Genomic DNA, 17648 nt, shown 5'->3' with positions numbered 1-17648 from the left:
AATTTAACTGAAACTGGGAAGGGGATTTTTATTTCCCAGCATACTTTGCATGGCACTCCACAGGGAGAGTACAAGCTAAAATGAAGTGTTATATAGTGTGTCTTTGTGCAAGATGAATGTAAAGGGAGATACTTGTTAGTGTTTAATGTTTTGTTGTGTTGTTTAGAAGAGTTTCTGTACATGATGAGCAACTGCAGTACTAATGTATCAGCATGCTAACATTCACGGTATTAGTTTGTTCTAGCTTGTAATAGCTAGCAGGGTACTTTCTACTTAACCTACAGTTGAAGTCAGAAGTTTACAAACTCCTTAGTATCTGTCTAAATATATTTAAACTCAGTTTTTCACAGTTCCTGACATTTAATCGTAGAAAACATTCCCTGACTTAGGTTAGTTAGGATCACAACTTTATTTTAAGAATGTGAAATGTCAGAATAATAGTAGAGAGAATTATTTATTTCATCAAGTTTACATTCACTTTGTTAGTATTTGGTAGCATTGCCTTTAAATTGTTTAACTTGGGACAAACGTTTTGGGTAGCCTTCCACAAGCTTCTCAAAATAAGTTGCTGGAATTTTGGTCCATTCCTCCAGACAAAACTGGTATAACTGAGTCAGGTTTGAGCCTCCTTGCTCACACAAGCCTTTTCAGTTCTGCCCACAAATTTTCTATTGGACTGAGGTTAGGTCTTTGTGATGGTCACTCTATTACCTTGACTTTGTTATCCTTAAGCCATTTTGCCACAACTTTGGAGGAATGCATTGTCCATTTGGAAGACCCATTTGCGACCGAGCTTTAACTTTCTGGCTGATGTCTTGAGATGTTGCTTCAATATATCCAAATAATATTCCCTCCTCATGATACCATCTATTTTGTGAAGTGCACCAGTCCCTCCTGCAGCAAAGCACCCCCACAACATGATGCTGCCACCCCCATGCTTCACTGTTGGGATGATGTTCTTCAGCTTTCAAGCCTCACCCTTTTTCCTCCAAACATAATTATGGTCACTATGGCCAAGCAGTTCAATTTTTGTTTCATTAGGCCAGAGGACATTTCTCCAAAAACATCTTTGTCCCCATGTGCACTTTTTATGCCAATTTTGGAGCAGTGGCTTCTTTCTTGCTGAGCAGCTTTTCAGGTTATGTCGATATAGGACTCGTTTTACTGTGGATATAGATACTTGTATACCTGTTTCCTCCAGCATCTTCACAAGGTCCTTTTCTGTTGTTCTGGGATTTATTTGCACTTTTTGCACCAAACTTCACTCATCTCTAGGAGACAGAATGCATCTCCTTCCTGAGCAGTATGATGGCTGCATGGTCCCATGGTGTTTATACCTGCATACTGTTGTTTGTACAGATGAACGTGGTACCTTCAGGCATTTGGAAATTGCTCCCAAGGATGAACCAGACTTGTGGAGGTCCACAATTTTTATTCTGAGGTCTTGGCTGATTTGTTTTGATTTCCCCATGATGTCAAGCAGAGGCACTGAGTTTCAAGGTAGGCCTTAAAATACATCCACAGGTACACCTCCAATTCAGTACACCTCCTATCAGAAGCTAATTGGCTAATTGTCTAAAGGCTTGGATTAATTTTCTGGAATTTTCCAAGCTGCTTAAAGGCACAGTTAACTTAGTGTATGTAAACTTCTGACCCACTGGAATTGTGATATAGTCAATTAAAAGTGAAACAATCTGTCTGTAAACAATTGTTGGAAAAATTACTTGTGTCAACAGATGTCCTAAAAGACTTGATAAAACTATAGTTTGCTAATATTAAATCTGTGGAGTGGTTAAAAAATTAGTTTTAATGACTTCAACCTAAGCGTAAGTAAACTTCTGACTTCAGCTGTATTTAAGTTGAGCCTGGTTAATTTAAATTTAAAGTTAAGTACCATTAAAATGCATGAGTTAGCTCACTCAATTTTTCAAGTTAAGAAAAAACTCAACATGCATAAGTAGTACAAAATCAAAACCTGACAGTTCTGCTTACTTAAACTTGAAATGTATTAACATAAAAAAATGTATGTAACTGATTACCTCAAACTTTTGAGTTCTGCTAACTTATTCGGGTTTATCTATTTGAACCAACAGCTGAAATTCAATATAAGGCCTATTGAAATGTGGTCACTGGAGATCAAGAAATGTGAGCAGCTTTGCACTGCTACTATGCTTCATCCTGGTAGAATATTAAATCAAAAACTCATATTCAAGCGGGGACTGATGGCTTGAGCACTCCTCCAACAAGCTGACATGTCCTCAGTGTCTAGTTTTCTCCACTGCTCGCTCTTAAGGCGCCATTTTCACAGATGTTACTGGTGAAGCGACACAGAAAGAACGGCTCTTAGAGCCTCTTGGTTTCGGATGGCAAGGGTTAAACGCGCCGCCTCTCTGCCATTGCGCGTTAAGACTATGGAGAGCCAGCCATCTGCAAGGCAAGCAGCTGTCGCGTTCGTCTTCACGTTAGATATCAGTGTGAATTCACCACAAGACTTGTTGATCTTTTTCCATGAAATGAAAACCGTATGTTTGTCCAATGTATGGAGACGAGGAAAAAGCTCCTGTATAATGGCTTCATGCATTTTCCCGCATTTAAATACTTAAGTTCACACTGTTGTCAGCAATTATTTGTCAAACATTCAGGTATGTATTTGTTGCAGCTTTATATATCGACCCAATATTTTTATGATTACCAGATGTTTATGGTGATTACTGATCTTTATTGAAAAATTCTGCCTATAACCTGACTGGAAAAGTGTAATATGATGTGCTGATGTGCTATAAGCTGTTTCTGAATAATATTACATTTGTGCATTTCACTTTTATAAAGGAATTCTTTTGCAGTAGGGTTATAATGTTGTTTGTGGTGTGTTTCCATTATTATTATTATTATTATTATTATTATTATTATTATTATTATTATTATTATTATTATTTGTAATGCATGATGCAGGGTCTATAACCCGAATGCCACTCCTACAGTGTTTAAATCTGATTTAATGTCCATGTTAGTACATTATGATGTTTTATGCCGTTTTCAAATGGTTACAGTCAATTTGCGGTGCGTATTTCGAGTCACTTGTTTACGTCAAGTGTAAAAGGTTTCTATCAATGAAATCATGGCATAGCTGCATTGACACGTTTATGTCAATAATGACTGTCTGATGCAGTTAATGCCATTTTATCCTGGGAAAGACGTGCGGTGCTCATTAAAAACCCATTTTAATTAGCCTCGCATTATAATATTGGCTAAATCTAAATGTGTAATGCTCGTGTCATCATATTTTCCTCCTGTGTGTGCATGGAACACGCTGGTGTGTTGTTGCAGCTGTACGGGCGGGCTCCAGCCGACGTTACACTTAACACTTTAGTTACAAGGTATGGAAATTCAATATCTAACCTTTTAGACTCTTAGGGAATAGTTGATGGACTCTTTTAATCCACTGCTCATAGCAACAGGGATATGGGGAGCTTTTGAACAGCTTGGCTGCTGAGAAAATGATGTTGACAAAAATTGTCAGCCTATTTCGTACTCAGAATTAGTATTACAGGTGGATGTCATACGTTCTGATACATTTGACTTCAAATGTTCTTTTGTTCTCTTTTGAGAGATAATAGAGGCGAATCTGGGTTTTACTGGTGAGCGGCAGAGGATTCAGCACCCTCTGAGTGGACAGCGACTTTCCGAGCTCTTAGCAGCCCGACTTGCAATATGCCTGTGAGTACTTGTAAGTGGCTTTTATTTACTTGTCTTAAATAAGACCTAATGGAGCACTTAACAGAGCAATGCTCGTTTTTGGGTGTTTCTTCAACTTCTTTATTTTCCAGGGATGGATTTTTATTAAAACTAGTCACATTAAAACTGACATAGTACTTATTTATTTTATTTTTTTTATTTTTTTACCATGCCTTCTTCATTTATATTTGGTACTAATTTTGAAATGTCTTTTACATATATATTTGATGGTTCTAGCCTTGTCTCAGATCCAAACTTTCAATACTAAACTATGAAAATCCAATATAAAAATACCAATTATTACATGTTTAAAGCTATGATAATCCGAACAAAGAGTGAAATAAACATGAACCATTTCAATATGTATTATGTGAACATGATTTCTATCAATTATTCAAAGATTACAACTGTCGCACAGTTGTAGTGTCATTTCCACCACACCAAACAATTTTGTTTTCTCCCAAAGTAAGTGCAGATTGAATATAGGTAAAGTGGGACACTTTTGGAAATATTACTTTTCCTAGCACTTTTAATTGTCATCCAAATGCCATATAATCTGAAATTATACCTTTATAGAAAGTTTAGGATGTCTCCTACCTCAAATGCAAAAATTAAGAAATACTAAATGCTGGGAGGAAGAACCTTTGAAGACCCTCTTTTGACCAAATCACTGCTTTGTTCAGGCAATACTGGTAAAGTGGGACATTTGTTTTGTCAAAGTGGGACACTTCATCCCCTCCCATAACCCTCCCATATTTTTATTGCGTGTAATTTTCAATCAAGATGTAATTTTGCCAATTTATGCAAAAAGTGTGAAAATTCAATTGTGGATTGAGGATACATAAAATGTTAGTTATGAAATTAGCCTTAGCAAGACAAAGGATATGGTCATTTTGTTTCAAAAACATGTAATTTCCATAACTGTCATTTCCACCACAAAATTGCAATTAAACAAAAAAAAGCAGAATTTGAGATGTGCTGGATATGACACTGTGGAGGGAATTTTCAATGTCACTTTTAACTAGCGAGAGTGTGAAAATGTTTTAAAGAGATTTAATTTCCAAGATATTCTCAGTGCTGAAGAAACACCCTTTTCATTTCCCTTATCTTTGACAGCTCGAATAGAATGAAACATTTCAGAAAACAACTGGAAACCGTCAGTCCCATGGACAAATTCATAGGATAATCTATGCATGATTTCAACCAAACAAAATGGATAAACCATCTGCAGGAATGAGTAAAGTTGGCTCCCGGTCAACAACCTCTCTTCCCCCGGAGCCTGTGGATATAATCCGGAGTATGTCGTGCTACCGGCGTGTCAAGCTGAACATTGGGGGTCTGCCGCATGAGGTCCTGTGGAGAACCTTGGACCGACTTCCGCGCACTCGACTGGGGAAGTTACGAGACTGCAAAACCCACGAAGCCCTCATGGATGTATGCGATGACTACAACCTGGATGAGAATGAGTACTTTTTTGACCGACATCCCGGGGCGTTCACATCCATACTGAACTTCTATCGCACGGGGAAGCTGCACATGATGGAGGAAATGTGCGCTCTGTCCTTCAGCCAGGAACTGGACTACTGGGGGGTGGATGAGATCTACTTGGAATCGTGTTGCCAGGCACGGTACCACCAAAAGAAAGAACAAATGAATGAGGAGCTCAAACGAGAAGCCGATACGCTGAAGGACTGTGAGGGTGAAGAGTTCGACAATACGTGTTGTTCAGAGAAACGGAAGAAACTCTGGGACCTACTCGAGAAGCCGGGCTCATCCGTAGCAGCCAAGGTATACCTCACTTCATATGTTGATAGCATCCTTTCAGACTGACAAATAGGCTAAGATACAGACAGACAGATACACGCACTGTGAGGCCTAGAAAAGTGCTCTTAAGGCAGACAAAACAACATGAATTAGTTAGAAAGAAAAAGAGACTGATTCTTTTCAGTCATTATAATTTATTTAGCTCTTTGATGGTCATGTATAACATCATCATTTTCAGCAGCGTTCAACACTGTGTTTCAAACATCTTCATCTGCCTAGAAAAAATGCAACCTCTGCATAACTGTTTGAAAGCACATATCTACACTCAATTAGCTTAAAAGGGTAATGTAACACGTGCAGTTCAAGCTTCTGGACTCTAACCAAATTGCTGCAGTTGTGTAATCCATCACTACAGAGTGAGTCTCTATTGCTTCTCACATAATTCAAAATGTTATGTTTCCGTATAAACGTTCAGAACATGCATGGGTCTGTCAGTAGGTCAATAATCGGTGCAGTTCTGAGATTTAGGCCCTTCAGGGGATATCTGATTTGTTTTTAACTGTTTCAACAAAGTTTCAAGTGGTCAGTTCTGATTTTTTTTCCTGTTCAGACTGAAGTCACTTTTTCTAGCACATCTACATTGGTTGTCATAATAGGGACGCAAACTTGCGTGGGTTCACCATGTGTTATACTTTAACAACGAATGTTTCGCCATTGATCATGAGGGCAGTATACAAATCTGAACAAGTGTTTTCCTTCGTTGACCCACATTTCTGGTCATTGTCATCCACATTTTAATGAAGTCTTCTTGAAGCAACACCTGACATAACAACCCGTCGCACAATGAATGAAACCTGTCAAGAAAATATCCTGGTCCTGTTTTACTCCAAATTCAAAATTAACAAAAAAGAAATATTTTTCAAATAAAATTAAACACCTATTTTTACGGCCATTAAGATTTTTTACATTGTGACACTGTTTTCATGACAGTTATGTAAAGTTTCCTTTTGGTTATTGATTTAGGGTAAATTATGTCTAGGAAATTGTATTGACAGGTTTCATGAGAATCACCAATTTATATTATATATTCAACCTACAAAGATGTGTGTGTGTGTTAGTGTGTGTGTGTGTGTGTGTGTGTGTGTATATATATATATATATATATATATATATATATATATATATATATATATATATATATATATATATATACAGGATTGGGAGGGTTACTTTTGAAATGTATTCCACTACAGATTACAGAATACATGCTGTAAAATGTCATTTGTAACGTATTCCGATTTCTCAAGGTCAGTAACGTATTCTAAATACTTTGGATTACTTCTTCAGCACCGGTAGATTTTTTCACTTGTTTTGACTATAAAAACTCTGCCAGTACAGTAAGACACAATACACATGTTAAAAATACATTCTCTGAAAAACCTAAATATCTTATGCCGTGTTGTTTCTAAAACAAGATAAATCAAACTGATCTTGTTTTAAGGATTTTTAGAAATTTTTACATGAAAACAATACAAAAAATATTATGAAAAATATGATTTTTGCCCTAATATCAAAGGTCTTACTAGGAAAAAAGAAATTATGAACTAACGTGAATTTTCTTGATAAAGAAATATGATTGTGCCTGGTAACGTGCATGTAAAATGGCTAGAAATAGCATTTTAGCTTAGCGTAAAGCTGACAATTTACACAAGGGTTATTTCAATTTCTCCTGCTCCAATATTACATACTGTATATACATATATACACCTTTGTAGGTTGTTTGCAATCTGATATGTCTAATGATAGGCGTAATATTTACTGATGTTGTATTGGACACCTTTGCTACACAATACAGCATCTTGTATTGCGGTTAAATTGTAGATGTTAGAGTTGTATCAGAAGATCAGGGATTATCTGCAAACTGTTCCTTAAGTTTTGGTTCTCCTTCTGGGCTGGCTGTCTATTTTACTTGTTCTAATTTCATACTTGTGTACCTGTGAGGTGGTTGGTCACATGGGACAGGGAGGGACAGTTCAGTGCAAGACTGTTCTTCCTGTTACCAGGGAAAAGAGAGATTACTTTATAACTTTAAAAGGAAGGACTTCACAAAAGGATAAAGTTAGTTTTTGTGAGTGGTTAGAATGTGCTTGAGTGGGTCATGGCTGAAGTGGACACACATTTGTGTGTATTGTACTTTTTATGCATATGTGCATAACCTATACATACTGTTTTCTGGGCGCAAAATATATTATTATAAGTTCTGTGTTTAGTTTAAGTTAGAACTGAACAAGGAGTCAAGCTTGATTTTTGGCCTTGTTACATTGTTCTTCTTCCTTCTCTATACATCTCTCTCTTTCTTGAGACTCCTTCACTGCACCTCTGGCTAAATGTCAGGGAAATGTCACATTAATTATCCTCCCTGAAACTCTGTGTCCCATTCTGTTCTCAACCCCTCCTCAGTCCCCCCATTCTCACTTGAACCAAGCTGTGTCTAAATCTGTCTCAAATCAGATTTCGCCGTATGGCCCTACCGCACATTAAGATTATGTCAGTCTACCTTCATTTCATTGCAAATTACTCTCTGGTCATATTTCAGATATAGACTTCAACTTTTCTGCATTCACAAATACCTTGCTATTTACTGAATACTTTCGATAGAATTTACAAGATAGAAGGAGGTAATTTGCTTTGAATTCAGGACCTTGCATTTAATTGACATCGTAAGCCTCATGGTCAAAGCACTGTAAAGTAGTGGTGGCTCAATTGTTCAAACATTAGCAAAGTACATGAATGCAGAGGCAGTAAGTGTATTTATTAAATCGCACAATGAATGCATATTTGACAAAATGTTCTTCTTTATGTAGCAGGCTCTAGTTTGAGTCAGTGCCATTTAGGGTGAATTAGGTTAATCTGGAACATTTTTGCACTCTCGACTTCTGCAGTTTATTGTGAATGACACCCCAACACTTGAGACAAACAAATAAGACTTAAGGCCCATTCACACCAAGAATGATAACTATAACGATAACTGTAATGATAACTATGTAAGCATCCATACCGATGGATGATAACGTTCTGCTTATTCCAAGCGCGTGCTGCAGTTATGGTCACAGTCAAGAAAATGGATGTAGATGACTTGCTACTGTTCCATGTTTCGCAAAGAAACCAAAAGAAAAACAAACGCATACACCTTCAAAGGAGACAAGACAATCTGTCGACATTAGCGCTGGATACCTGAGGTAATTTTATGCCTTCACTCTGAAAGTGATCCCAATGATATCGTTTCTCGGACTCCACTATTCTCTTACAGTTAGAATGATTTTTAAAACTTTTCTGTTGTAGTTATCATTATAGTTATCGTTGTTGGTGTGAACGGGCCTTTAATCACATGACAGCCCAGCTAGAATAATGTAATATTAACGTAGACTTACTTATGGACTACCAATGTCACATTTATTAAGCCATTATCAGCAGTGTTAGGTTAAGTTACTCAAAAAAGTAATCAACTACCAATTACTGATTACTTGTGTAAAATTGTAATTGGATTACTGATTTCTTTCTGGAAGATGTAATCACATTACTAATGAATACACTTAAGTTACTCTCTAAAACCTTTCACAGAAAACGTTTTGTTTTTCCACTCAACTAATTCAAAATAATGTCTGCATGTCTTTTTGCAGGCAAATTACAGATGTACACTTATTCGTGTTTTAAATGAATTATTCTGCACAAATAAAACTATTTAGAAATATGTGTAACCCAAGTAATGTACTTAAAAGTAACTTAATTGAAAGTCATTAACTACAATCTGATTACAAGAATTTAAAATTTAATGTTTTACACTACTTTCTGACTTTGATTATAGTGACTAATTACTTTATAATTAGATTACACCCAATACTGATTATCAGTGTGGACCAACTAAACTATTTAAACTGTTTAAATCTGGGTTGTGCTTTCACAATCTAAGCATTTCAAGTAGGCCTATTTATCTTCAATTTCATGGTGAGATGTATCTGTATATATACAACTGAATATTACAGTATATTTTGCACCTGGAGGAGATGCAGAACTGCTGGTTTAAGTATACTTGTCAGATGCAAGGAATGACAATTCACCCAAGCTTAATTCCAATTACAGTGGTGCTGTGAGGTCAGCCTATAAGCATGAACAGATCAAGACAGAGTAATTAGCAAATGTTCTTTTCAAAGAATCTAATTTCTGATGTAGCCCATCAAGTTTATTGAAGACCCACAGTACTTACCATCCTGTGATGTGGATATCTCCTTATTTTAAGATGTCACAAACCACAAGTCTTATTTACTCTTTTCATTTGGTATATATATATATATATATATATATATATATATATATATATATATATATGTTAAGTAATCACTTACAGGATGTGGTTGTCTACAGCCAATGCCCTTCCAGAAGCCCTTGTAGCTCTGACGCAGTTACCTTATGGTTTGTAAAGCTTTTTTTGCGATACTTGCCTTAATACTTTGCCGAAATTTCCACGGATCTGTTTCAAGTAAATGCCAAATGACTATTATCATGACTCTGAAATCTCAAAAAGTGAAAACAACACATATGGCATGTAACAAACAGCTGAAGGTAACCATTTTTTGTGAGAAAGATAACTTTATCTTGTTCTAGTTGGAGTAATTGTCATTTTATTACTAACATGTTCAAGAGGCATTAATTCTTATGAGAGGTAGAGATAATAAGTCTTCTGTTACATCAATGCAACATTTATGAGGATATCTGACTAGTGCCTGTGAAGGTGTCTCATGTCAGGATAGCTGACCCCAAAATAGAAGACTACGGGATTTGTCCGCTTCAGTGATCAGGGTTGGGATCAATTCCATTGCAGTTCAGATGATTTAAGTGAAACTCAGGTTCACTATTATAGCAGGTACAAATAACAAACAATATGTACACTTCTGCATCTCACAGAAGCCTAATTAGTGCTAATACAGAACACTGTAAAGATTACCTAAGTTATATCCAAAAGCAAATGCGTAAAGAGAGAAGAAACCATTTTGTTAAATAGTTATGTTCTGAGAAAGCTATAGCTGCGGAAGCAACAATAAGGAGATGAAATAATGGAATATAAATAAAAGCAATTATATAATTAATAAGTTTGATCCTGAATGCTGATATATTAATTTTCTTTACTGCCATACACAATGTTTTCAGTACAGTACATTAAACCTGAAATTATCACGAAATTTAAAAATTGTGATGAATGAAAATTAATAAAATCTCAATAGTCATGACATTTCTTTTGTAGAAATTGTATGGAGTAAAAATTGCTCACAAGTCATCATGATTTCTGATTTGTCAATTGAAATGGTTCACAAATAGGCCTAAATTATTTATTGGCAAATCGGTCTGAATCAAAATGATTTTTAAATACCTATATCCAGTAATCATAATGTTACGGATAAGTCATGGAAATTCAAAAAGTGTGGGAACCCTCTAAATAAAAAGTAAAGTATCAAATAATATTAAGCATTATCCTTTATATAATATTAAATGTCTTTAAAGATCACAGGATTAAATGTGTTTAAAGATAACAGGTGATATAACCATATCCCCTGTGTGAAAAAGGGAAAGTCCACTTACACATTAGATGCAATAACTGTAACCAAATGCTTCCTAAAATTAAATATTAGCCTTTTACATAACCCAGATGGAAATGTAACACAGTCCTCTTTAAAGAATTGCTTTAATTCAGAAACACTGGCAGGTGATCAAACATGAACTGCTCATTTTAGGCCCCGCCACATCATATGTACTGGATTCCATTCTAGACCGTGATGCTATAATTTAAAACATTGATTTAGCTGCTTTTCAGCCATTCTGATTTGATCTTGCTATTGCGTATTAGGGAACACTTTATAATAAGGTTCCATCTGTTAACATTAGTTAACAACATTAGTTAACATGAACTAATGATGAACAATTATTTTACAGCATTTATTAATCTTAGTTAATGTTAATTTCAACATTTATTAATACATATTCAAAATCTAAAGTTGCATATGTTAACATTAGTTAATGCACTATAAACTAAGATGAACTAATAATGAACATTATATTTTTATTAACTAACATTAACAAAGATTAATAAATGCTGTAACAAATGTATTGTTAATTGTTTGTTCGTGATACTTGATGCATTAACTAATGTTAACAAATGGAACATTATCATAAAGTGTTACCGCATTTTGCTTACTGGCTTTCTTCATGACCCAATTACAGTTAAGGAATGAATGGATCGGCATTCTCCAAAAATGTTCTATGGAACAGAATCCAGGGCATTTATGCAAATCATTTTAGCAGTCACTTCCATCTTTCTACTCCTCTATTAAGCTTACTGTTACTCAGCCCATTTCTGATTATAAAGTTACAGATATTGACCTTACAGTAGGCTTGAAAAGACTAGAAAGAAAGTTTAATCTAGAAAGCTTTTTAAGTTTCTGTGTGATATTTTCCTGGGAACAATCACAGGTCCAGTTGTTCTCCTTTTTTTTTTGGACCATAGTTCTCTCTGTTGTTTATACTAAAAAGATAGAGATGCTTTTTTAACCATTATCAGATTGCTAGTTCCCCAGTGGCATGATTTGTTTGTAGCACATCTTTGTTCTGGCATCTTTAAAGAAAATACTGTAGATATGGTTAATATTAAGCAGGACTTCCTCTAATCAAGTCTGACAGTTAATTGGCTTAATGATATGCTTTTTCACATAGTGTCAGTTTGCATTGGATAGCTTTGCATATTACAATTTTAATAAATAAAAAAGAATAGTTTTTTCCCCTCAGATTTTGTTTAATGATAAAAGAAACCTAATTGAATACTTTTTTTAAACTTTCATTAAATTTTTTTCACTTGACCGTTTATCTAAACATGCAATACAATACCCAAATCCCCAGTGTGAACACCATAATTGTAATGGTTTCAAAATCAGAGCGGCAAATACATTTTAATGGCAAATTAAGACGTGCCCACACCAATCCGTTTTTATTTGAAAATGCATGAATTTCGCTACTTTTACTCCTCTCATCCACACTAGAACGCTGTGTCCTCCACCGAAAACTGAGACTTAAAAAAAAAAAACAATCTCAATAGCGGCAAACTCTGGAAAACGAAGATGTTAGGAAACTGAAAAGATTCGAACTTAAACGGATTAGTGTGGACGTGGCTTTATTAGCACCTTACAGGATTCCATTTTACATTACAGTGTCCATGTTACATCATTATTCAATTATTTTGCAGAACAGCCTCTAATTATGATTTTTTTAGTGTTATTGCAATTTTAAATAATTATTCTGATGAGTAACATGAGCACACTGTATTCGAAGTTACCCTGCAGTTATAATGCTAAGGCTCTCCATAGCCCATCGTGGTACACAGGTCTCAACCTGTGGTTAGTGGTTAGGATAGCCTAATTACCTATGACACATAGAACTTACGATGATAACTTTTTCATTATTATGAATCTCATCATCGTAAATCACAACAGTGTTTTATGAATCATCTAATGCTCAGTGATCTTTGGATCCAAATGCTTCTAGAAGCCATGTGTCTTGTTATAGTGCAATCAACCTTCATCATCAGACTGCTGCAACTCATTTACCTAATTTGTAAAACTGGGTTGGTGAAGTGTCTCCCATTGTATTGTTCAGTAAAGCCCACTATACACTGTAGGATTTTTAAAGTCCTTTAAGATTGTTACTTGTCAGACCGTACTATATGCACGCATTGAGATCACCATGGCACACTGTGCGACATTATGTCAGACTGTACGATACACATCGGTGGTCCCAATCGTCCTGATTAGTAAACGTGATCATTGATATAATAGAAGTATATAGATAGTTAGTAATAAATAGAAGCGAAACGGCAAGATTTGCCTGGAGAAGCGTTTTTTTTTTTCCTTTCTTTCTTTCTTTCTGAAAGTCAGGGCATCAGGATTTCCATTGCTCCAATACCACTCCATTACCTGTCAAATAGGCCTTTAATAAGACATCCTGATCACAAATACACAAAATTACAGATGTTGAGAATGAACACCAGTGTGGGAAATAGCCTGCATTAATAATTAGCTACTACAAGCAAAGATTCATTGTGGAAAAAAGAAGACTTGTGGCCTGAATAATTACAAAGTTCTGCATTCACACAGGGAAAACAAAAAAAGGTGGGTTATAGTACGTCTTTCTCCTTTTTAGATTAGTAAACTATAAGCCATGCAAAATTTCGAAAATTCATGGACTAATAATTTATTGTGCTTGCAAATTCCCTATGGATAATGCACAAACATGACATAGATTTCTATAATTGTATCCATTTGTATCTGCTGATTTGGATTAAAACATCCCATAAATACTTAACAATATAATTTTTAGTGTGTATATAAATATAATATAAAAAGTGATGTGAATCTTAACTAGTTTTCAGATGCTTAAATTTATTAAAAGTAGAATAGTAATTAAAATAACGTTGTAAAGAAAATGCATGATAAATGTGAAGAAAAAAACATGTTAAGAAAATGCAATCATTTATTTATTTTCATTTTGTAAGCTCTGTATTTAATTCGGGGAATAATGCTTTCATATTGCTGAAGTATTTTATGCTTATTTTTTTATTCAAACTTTTTATATAAAATTAAAAGAAGAAAAAAACATTGAAAGAGCTTGAGTAGAGTGATAACTGGGCACAAATGTTGCTATGGTACAGATGCGGAGCAGGTTTCTTTCCAAGGAGCTCAGTGGAGTTTCTCCGAAAACAGTGAATTGGGGAGTGAGAAAGGAGTGGACTATCTCATCTGGCCGTCGTAATAGCAGTCACAATATACGAATGCAATGTAAATTTCTGACACCGCTAGAACTTCGTTGGAGGCTAAAGATCATTGCAAAGGCTATTAATCGGACGTCAGTGAGCATGTCAAACTAAACATTGTAAGATTGCCAATTTTGCCCTACGATGACAGAAATATTTTAGGATTCTGGAAATTTGTCTCAGATGGCAGAATCGTGGCCAGAATCGTACAGTGTGCACCGGCCTTTAGGTGTTATTGAATTGGCCAAATTTTGGGGAACATAAAATAGAAATACATGTTTAATTGGAGACAATTCAATTTAACAGGGATAGTTCACCCCAAAAATGGCTTTCTTTCTTCTGTAAAACACAAGAGGAAGTGAAAGGCAGTATGTTAGTCTCAGTCACCATTCACTTTCATTGGATCTTTTTGGATCTTTTTCCTTTACAGTGAAAGTGAATGGTGACTGAGGCTTAAAGGGACAGTTCACCCAAAAATGAAAATGCTTTCATCATTAATTCACCCTCTTGCCATCCCAGATGTGTATGACTTCATTCTTTTAAATTAAGATTTTAGAAAAATGTCTCAGCTCTGTTGGTCCATTCAGTGCAAGTAAATGGTTTCCAGAACTTGGAATCTCCAAAAAGCATATAAAGGCAGCATAAAAGTAAATTTTCATTTTTGGGTAAAGTATTCCTTTGACATCTCCATGAAAGAGAGTCATACGGGTTTGGAAAGACATGAAGGTGAGTAAATGACAGAATTATTTTTTTAGTGAACTATCCCTTTACACATAATTGAGCAATGATTAAAGATAACCTGATAACCTGCATTATGGGGGCAAGACTCTCTTAGAATGTAATGAATAGAGAACTGTATTTTTTTAGACCTCTCAAGTTTATTTTACAATTTAAATTAGATGTGACTGGAAAGCTAAAGAGAAATTTACCACCATCCACCAATAGCCTAGAAGAGTAAAATAGTTAATGTATTAATCAGTCAAGCTTGAAAACAGCCTTCTATCTCATCTCGCTCTCACTCTGTCACACACACAAATACACACACGGTTGACAAAAACATGCCGCAAGTCAGAAATACAAGAGTCTATTGCAGGGGCGGACTGGGAAGAGAGAAATCGGCCCTGGATTTGAAATAAAATCCGGCCCATAGATTCTCCCTATGGCCAGTCCGCTCCTGGGCTCACGTCAGTGTCTCGACATCAACAGAAGTGACTTTTCTAGAGCATAGTGTTTGGCTTTGACATTCAAGAACAGGTTTGTGCTCTAGTTAGAGGAAAAGTTCACCTATAAATGAAAATTCTGTCATCATGTACTCTCCCTTATGTCATTTCAAACCAATATGACTTTCTTTCTTCTGGGGAACACAAAAGGACATGTTAGTATGGCTAACATTCACACAGCATCTCCTTTTTAGGGTAAGTAAATAATGACAGAATTTGTACAGCATTTTTGGGTGACCTTTCCCTTTAATTGGCCAAAGACACCGGTATAAGTGAAAGCAGTGAAATAAGGTGAAAGCTAGGAATTCATTAGATATGTGCATTGCCGACTTGAAGTATATGTGCATTTTTACGCAAACATAATTGTAAGGAGGTTCAAGCTGGAAGGACACGGGAGGCAGTTCAAAGTTTACGTGAGTCAACCTATAATGTAAGTGTCTTCAGCTCTCAACAAAATATCTGCTTTAAGCTTCACATTAACACATCAGCTTCACAACATCAAGCACCCAGGTAGCGACTCTAGACTCTCTCTCCGTCTTGCCGCTGGCGTGGTCCCTTTTATACCACTCTCCCCAAGCATACTGCAATTGGAAACAGGTGTTAGTCATTATCAGGCTCAGTGGTACGCACCCTTACCGCTTTCTCTCTCTCTGGATGGACACTCGACCATGCCCCCACTGCCACATAACCCCACCGCCCGACTCAGGCCAGGGAGTCATCCAGCCTGTCTTTCCAATTCTGGAAAGGAAGTCAGCGACAGCCATCTGCGCTCCCGGTCTGTGGACCACCTTGAACTTAAACAGCTGAAAAGCCAGATACCAACGGGTGATCTGTGCATTGGTATCTTTCATGTGGTGGAGCCATTGGAGTGGGGCGTGATCTGAGCAGAGAGTGAAGGCCCGCCCCAACAGGTAGCTCTGGAGAGTGAGGACCTCCCACTTGATGGTAAGACACTCCTTTTCAACGGTGCTGTACTTAGTATCCCTCAGCGAGAGCTTGCAACTAATGTACAGCACTGGGTGCTCCTCCCCTCCACCACCTGCGAGAGCACCGCCCCCATCCATCTGTCTGAAGTGTTCATCTGTAACACAAAAGGGAGAGAGAAATCGAGTGAGTGTAAAAGCGGCACCCCACAAAGTGCGGCTTTAACTTGCTTAAACGCCTGTTGACACGGCTACGTACCACTACCCCAGGCTCAGTCTCGGTATGGTGCTGTACAATAAAACACGTCCGCAAATTCTTTCTGCACCTCTGTGACTTGATACGGTGAGAGGTGGTCTCCACAAGTGACCAGGGTGATATGATTGGGTTTTGTGATCACCTCCGGCCCGAGCTCCGCCCTCTCCAGAACTACCATAGCCAACGTCACAGAGACTGCCTGCCTCCATAATTTCAGGAGGTTGAGGTGGTATATTTGATGTGCACCCCCTCTATCGCTTCGTTTCACCTCATAATCAAGATCCCCCACTCGTCGTGTGACCTCAAATGGTCCTTGCCACTTGGTGAGTAATTTGGAGCTTGATGTGGGAAGTAATATGAGCACTTTGTCTCCCGGTGCAAATTCCTGTAGCCAAGTTCCCCTGTTATACAGTCGGCTTTGACGTTCCTGAGCTTGGAGCAAATTCTCCTGTGTTAGTTGCCCCAAAGTGTGGAGTTTTGCTCTAAGATCAAGAACGTATTGAATTTCATTCTTATTGTTTGAAGGACCCTCCTCCCAAGCTTCCCATATGACATCGAGCACACCGCGCGGGCGCTGCCCATACAGCAGTTCGAATGAGGGAAACCCTGTGGAGGCTTGCAGGACCTCTCGCACTGTGAATAACAGGGGATCGAGCCATTTATCTCAATTTCTAGCATCCTTGTGCACGAACTTACAAATCATATTTTTTAGGGTTTTATTAAACCGCTCCACCAACCGATCTGTTTGCGGATGGTAAACACTGGTGCGTATCGCCTTAATACCCAACAATTTGTAAAGCTTGCGGAGTGTCCGTGACATAAATATAGTGCCTTGATCAGTGAGGATTTCTTTCGGAATCCCCACCCGAGGGATTACTTTGAAGAGTGCCTCCGCAACA

General features: G+C 36.9%; 1 protein-coding gene across 2 annotated transcripts in view; it reads left to right on the top strand.

The window, feature by feature from the left end:
• Positions 1-4888: 4888 nt before the first annotated feature.
• The window catches only part of LOC127449427 (potassium voltage-gated channel subfamily B member 1-like), a 48303-nt gene continuing 35543 nt past the window's right edge, over positions 4889-17648 (top strand). For both annotated transcript variants that reach the window (XR_007898738.1, XM_051712839.1), the window contains exon 1: positions 4889-5523. Coding sequence is in view for 1 of the 2 variants with exons in the window: in XM_051712839.1 (XP_051568799.1) it covers positions 4948-5523 (576 nt within the window). In the remaining variant the exon portion in view is untranslated. The remainder of the gene's footprint in view (positions 5524-17648) is intronic.

The sequence above is a fragment of the Myxocyprinus asiaticus genome, chromosome 12 (genome assembly GCF_019703515.2).
Source record: "Myxocyprinus asiaticus isolate MX2 ecotype Aquarium Trade chromosome 12, UBuf_Myxa_2, whole genome shotgun sequence".
In the NCBI taxonomy this organism is placed as follows: Eukaryota; Metazoa; Chordata; class Actinopteri; order Cypriniformes; family Catostomidae; genus Myxocyprinus; species Myxocyprinus asiaticus.
The sequence above is the reverse complement of the archived record's forward strand: the minus strand, read 5'-3'. Positions and strand labels throughout refer to the sequence as shown.